Source organism: Arachis hypogaea, chromosome 5, assembly GCF_003086295.3.
Source record: "Arachis hypogaea cultivar Tifrunner chromosome 5, arahy.Tifrunner.gnm2.J5K5, whole genome shotgun sequence".
In the NCBI taxonomy this organism is placed as follows: domain Eukaryota; kingdom Viridiplantae; phylum Streptophyta; class Magnoliopsida; order Fabales; family Fabaceae; genus Arachis; species Arachis hypogaea.
Window position 1 is genome coordinate 5,239,769 of NC_092040.1, and position 6,017 is coordinate 5,245,785.

Consider the following 6,017-nt stretch of genomic DNA (forward strand, 5'->3'; position numbering starts at 1 on the left):
TTGATGCAATTTTTTGCAAGCATAATTAGAAAAATAAGATATTATTATTCTTAAAATTTGGTTATTTTTTTAAGTATATATTATTTTATGATTTTTTTAAAAATATTATTGGTTATTAACAAAAATAATTATAAAAAAATTATATACTTAACAAAAAATTACTAATTTTTATGTATAATAATATATTATTTTTATAATCATGCTTGCAAAAAATTACATCAAAATTTAATTTTTAAGGTATTTTTTGAAAATATATATTTATTATTGGGTATTGTTGTTGTGTTTTTAAATTATTTAAAGGTATTTTTGTTGATAGTAAAATTCGGATGTATTTTTGTCAGTGTTTGAATAATTTGAAGACGTTTTTAGTGGTTAACCCTCTTAGAATTGTTTAAAAGTTTGTATTAATTAATAAATTATTGCATTTATAAAATCAAATCTAAATTTTAACACTTTGTTTAATTATATACGGGTGAATTGACCACTTCACTAGCCCAATTATCAAGAGAAAAGTTATTTTGCGAAGAAAGGCATTATCTTAATGGGCTAGGCCCGTCACTTATGGCCCATATGACAAGACAAAAATAAAACAGAAAAAAGTTGCAATGACCAAATTATACAACGCTGTGTGAACACTGAAAAAAAGACAGATGAGAACTCAGAAGCTATAGTTAAAAAAAAAAAAAAGAAATGGATTTCTCGGAGAAGGACCTGTTCGGCGAAGATTCCGACAACGAACAAGATGGGACCCGCTCAACGTCGCCGTCGTCGTCCTCTTCTTCTTCCGCTTCATCCTCATCCTCGTCCTCTGCCTCTACCTCCAACGGCACTGAAGGTGAAGGCGGCGGCGGCGCCAACTCGACCTCCTCCGGCAGCAGAACGGCAAGCAGCGGCGCCGCCGCTGGAGACGACGATGACGAAAACGGCGATGAGGTGGAGCAAAGTAACAAGGCTTCTTACGCTAATTATAACGATCATGATGATGAGTATGAAGATAAAGATCTGTTTGGCTCTGACAATGAAGATTATTGTAAAACCCTTGTCAAAAGCCCTTACCCTATTCCCGGTATAATTCTCTCTGTTTTCGTTATTTATTTATTTATTTTTATTTTACTTACTTTTAAAGTTTATGTTGCTCAATTGTTCTTCATGTGTTGCTTAACTATCGCTACTATCTTATTATATCCCTTTTGATGGGAGAAAAAAGAAAATGAGCATATAAATTATAATTCCAAGTGAGAAATATAATTTTGACGATTCAGAAATGTTTTGTGTTGGGACTTTGGAGTGTAACTTCATTTGCTTCAACTCGAAGGCACTTTAGGGTTCTCATCCTAACAATTACAGCATCTGAAAAATTGTTAAAGTGGATTACAGAACTTGGCATTATTGAATTGTTTCCTTAATTTGTTTTAATGGTGAAGTGGGGGCAATCTAAAGAAAATAATCTAGCTAGACTTCTAGTGAGGGATTAGCTGATCCTTGGGTGCAACAATTGGGAAAAGAAGAAAGTTCTTGTTAATGATTATGGATTATTTCTAGCAACTGATCCCCCCCCCCTAAGGAAAGGTGGAGATTTAGCTTTTATGGTGCAAGCTAAGACCTTTTCCTTTTCTCACCCCTTCCCCTTTCCTTTAGCTCCACCAGAGAACATAGAATGACTGAATGAGGGGGAAAGATAGCACAACTTAGCACTTATAAGAGAAAAAGGAAAAAAAAAAAACCACAAAAATATAGTTATTTACCACTACATATAGAAGTCCTTGGGAGTGCACATAAGACTAAACTTCTTGAGTAACATCAATATTGCCTTGAGGATTTCATATAAACAGTTGATATGAAAATTCTGTAAATTATCTTAAAATTGTAAAAAGTTAAGCCAGCTATTAATTCCTTGTTTTTGTACTGATTTTGCTTTGTTTGGTTTCCTCTGGCAGTGTTGCCTGCCATTCGCAACACGAACAATCAGGGTAGAGGGGGTTTTGGTGGCCGCGGTCGTGGTCGCTGGCAGCCTGGGCATCAGAATGATAGAGGCGCCGGCCTTCTTCCTCGTCCTGGACCATATCCCCAGAGGCAAAATTTTGGGTATGGAAACAGGTTTTCCAATGGTCGCCACGATGAACGGTTTGTCTCTGAAATGAAGCTGTCTAAGAGCGAAGAAACTCTGTCAAGAAAGTGCATTGCTTTTCAGGAGGTAGAGAAATGCCAACGTTTTCCTATATTTCACCGCAGTTGCATTGAACAATTTAATGGTTGATTTGCTTAGTGATCGAGCATATCATTATTGAGATAATTTTTTTAAGCTCAATTTTAGATTTTCTCACAATGTTGAAAGTGGTGAGGAAAGAAAAGAAAAATGAAGTTTGTTTGGTAAAACTGTAAAAGACAGCAAGATCATAATACAGTTTTGAGTCTTGATCAGGTTCGATTTAATACTGAAGTCAATATCTTGTTTCTTTATCTCTAACGACATTAGTTTGGTATAATTGTATGAATTTCCCTTTCTTGATGTACATTTCTGAATATTTTTTTCCTTATTTTTTTATAGCCTTGTGAAATTGCCTGTTATAGTCGTGTAGAAGGTGGACAAGTATTTTTCGATGATCGTAGCGTGGTGAGCCATCTGTTGCTCTTCTGTTTGATTCTTTCCATTTGACTGAATGTGCAATAGGTTGTGATGATATTATGCTAATGAGTACTTTCTTTTCCTGTTTATTTAGAGGCTTTTTAAGCGTCTTATCTCTGAAGATGTTGGGGCTGATTTGAATGAAGGTTATGATACATTCATTCCCAAACAAGGTGCGTGATTTATCTGTAAATTTAACCTCTGGTTTGCGATTTTGAAAGTAATAATTTCGAATGCTACTCTGAAGATTTGTTCCTGAAAAGTATGTATGCTTCTGTTTATGTTAGTTATCCTTTTTCTTTTGCTTTTATTCCTTAAGCAGACTTAGGGTCAGAAGGCTTCGGTGACCTTCTTGCTTGCATTAGAGACAAAGGTATCCAACTTCAAAACAACATTCATTTTGTGGTATGTTGTATGTTTTCTCGTAATCTTTTTGTTTATAGCCAAATTAATTGCTGAATTCAGAAGGTTAGCTGTTAATCTTCATGTTCATTTTCATTCTTTGCAGACGTTCCGCAACAATCTTAACAAGGTATTTATTCATTTTGAATTATTTTGCTTCTAGTCAGAGTATTGCTATATCATTATTTGGAAATTGGTGAGCTAACTGGTAATAACCTTGTGAGTTTTCAACGTTAGCTGAGTACTTGACGATCTAATGAGCTAGCTAATGTCTTTGCAGATTATGGCTACAGCATATATCCGACATGAGCCTTGGGAAATGGGGGTGCACAAAAGGAATGGTGTTGTCTATCTTGATGTACATAAACTACCAGAAAGACCACAAAGTGATTTAGATCGCAGGAGGTACAGGGCTTACATATTTATATTTTACTAAGCTTGGCCGTGTAAATTTAATTTTGAATTGCAATGGAGAAAGACTAAGGCCCATATACAATAAAGACATGATTATTTAGCTCAGGGGAAATGGAAAGGATCTTGGTCAAGGGAAGCATTGATCTCGAAATGACTGTAATGGCATGCATTCATAGCCCACTATTATTTTCTGTCTACTTTATCTGATTAGAAAGATCTAATTACTTTGAATTTTTCATTGCACAAGCGTTAAGTTTTATATGTTTTGGCAATTAGATGTTATTGGGGATATTGTTTTGAGAGCCTTGCCACTGAAGATCCTACTAGAGATGATGGAGAGGGGATACATCATGTCAATGCCAATGTTGAATTTTGTACTGTGATTAAGACAAAATTAGGGGCCCACCGGATCTTGATGGGTGCTGAGATGGATTGCTGTGATTCGACTGATGAGGGAAAGAATTTTTATGTGGAGCTAAAGACAAGTCGCGAGGTTGGCTACCCTGTGTTTAACTTCAATCACAGCTTCTGTTCTCCTTTTTAAGTACTATTTGTGTTGGCTTCACAACATGAATCTATCATTTCTATTGATGCAGTTGGAATATCATACTGAGGAAAAATATGAGAGAGAGAAATTGTTAAAATTTTGGGTATGTCTCCTATATGTCCTGAATTTTTATGCGGTCATCAGTTGATCTCCATGTTTAAGAAATTCATGTGTCCTATGGACTCAAGAAAGTCTTGTTGCTTGCAGATTCAATCATTCCTGGCAGGTGTTCCGTATATTGTCATAGGATTTAGGTAATTAATTATTGTATTCATATAATTACAGTCTTAATCTCTCTTAATAGTTAAGACTAAAACGTTGTGCTGGAAAGTAACTCATTTTAAGTACAACTGATGAAATGGATGTTACCTAATGTAAACATGAACTGTGCTATGTTTCTTTGCATGCTTGACTAACGAAAATTCAACTTGGAAGTGATCGATGCCTTCTTTCATCTTAATTTAACATATTGTAGCTGTGATACAGGGATGATTCTGGTCGTCTTGTTCGGACAGAAAGACTTAGAACCAAAGATATTACACAGAGAGTAAAAATGAAGAACTACTGGCAGGTACATTTTGGCTGCCGTTAGATGCATAGTTGGATATGGATTTCTGAGTTGTAGTAAACTCCTGGCAGTGACATTTGTATCTAGGAATCTAGCATTTTCCAGATGTTGATTTTCTTCTCAGACATCAAGGCACATTTTAGCAAACTTTGTTTTTGTACATGCAATCGACTCTTCATAGAAAATTAAGAATGATTTAATCATCTCAAGAGAGCGCAAAAATCATAATCAGCTTATAAAAAATGTTGAATAGGACTTCACCTCCCCTCATTATTAATTTTTTTTTTGCTTGGCAGGGGGGAGTCTGCTTGGCTTTTGCTGACGAGGTATTATGCTGGCTGTATGGAACCGTTAAAGAAAGTGAGTATTATTAGACCCTTCATGTTTAGGGTGTTGCGCAAACATAAAAGAAATGATGTTTGTAAATCTTCTACCAACTTTCTTTCAATTCATAAAGCAGTTATAAAGGACAAACTTCTTCCAATGCCAGTTTCTAATGTGTTAATTTTCATTGTTTCAGATGCAGATTATATATTGCAGTTTGCTCCACCCTTCAACCGTTTGGAGCTTTTGCAGGCTCAGTCTTGTCCAGATGCAATTACTAGTCATCTGGATTTGTTGTGAACAATTTGAGACCTTACAGTGATCATCATATACACAATTCATTATACAGAAGAAAAGGGGAACCTCAACTTTGGAATTTCCCCCAGTTCATGAACCTTTTGGGTTAGGGGTATACTATGTGAATGCTGAGAATTGCATTCCATCTTTAGATAGCAATTCGAGAAAAGACATTATGCTGGCCTTGACTCACTGGGAAAATAGTTTCAGATTTCATTATTTCCAACTGGTTACTCCATATTTTCAATAACTTTCTTTCGAAAACTTTAAAAATCTTTTAACTTGTTGGAAACAGAAAGACTTGACTTACAATAATTAGGATATTGGGAAAGCATTTTCTTATGCACTTTATATTAAGAACACTACTTGAATGGGGAAAACGTTGTTTTGAAGGAGGTAATAGAACCAAATTTGTCGATGTATCATTGTAGAAAATTTAAATTAAAGTTCTATGCTCCATTTATGGTCCAAGTGACATTGAATGCTAGGGCTTTAGCATTTTTAGTAGGAAGAGAAATTGGAGAGTTATCTAGGTTAAGTTAAATACAAGATAAATGAAAGAAAAGGATGTTGGTTATACATCGTTTGTATTTTCTTTATTTAGCCTATGAAATATGGAATTGATGTTTAAAATTAGGTCTAACGGCTTTCCTAGTTGCTGCCAACCTTAATGTATACACTATTATCCGAAATTTATAAGATATCTTATCATCTGTAGCCTGATATTTAGATAAAAATCTCAAGGGATCTCCAAACTTCCAAAGTCCAAACTTTTCCATATTCCTCATGACTTCTCAAAATAAAAAATTGTAACAGTACCCTTACTCGTATATTAGTGT

The 6,017-nt window shown here is 34.9% G+C and overlaps 1 protein-coding gene across 2 annotated transcripts; it reads left to right on the forward strand.

The window, feature by feature from the left end:
• Window positions 1-574: 574 nt before the first annotated feature.
• LOC112800386 (NAD-capped RNA hydrolase DXO1-like) lies at window positions 575-5,596 on the forward strand. Of its 2 annotated transcripts, none has more exons than XR_011861855.1 (13): window positions 575-1,066; window positions 1,938-2,194; window positions 2,549-2,614; window positions 2,721-2,799; window positions 2,949-3,031; window positions 3,135-3,158; window positions 3,309-3,433; window positions 3,719-3,935; window positions 4,039-4,092; window positions 4,197-4,243; window positions 4,476-4,689; window positions 4,854-4,917; window positions 5,078-5,237. XR_011861855.1 is itself a non-coding variant. In XM_025842637.2 (13 exons), the coding sequence occupies exons 1-13, from the start codon at window positions 691-693 to the stop codon at window positions 5,179-5,181; spliced, it is 1,581 nt and encodes a 526-aa protein (XP_025698422.1). In that variant the 5' UTR covers window positions 575-690; the 3' UTR covers window positions 5,182-5,596. The 2 variants fall into 2 exon arrangements, 1 of the variants encoding a protein (XP_025698422.1); XM_025842637.2 differs by having other exon boundaries at window positions 4,476-4,560; window positions 5,078-5,596.
• Window positions 5,597-6,017: the final 421 nt, after the last annotated feature.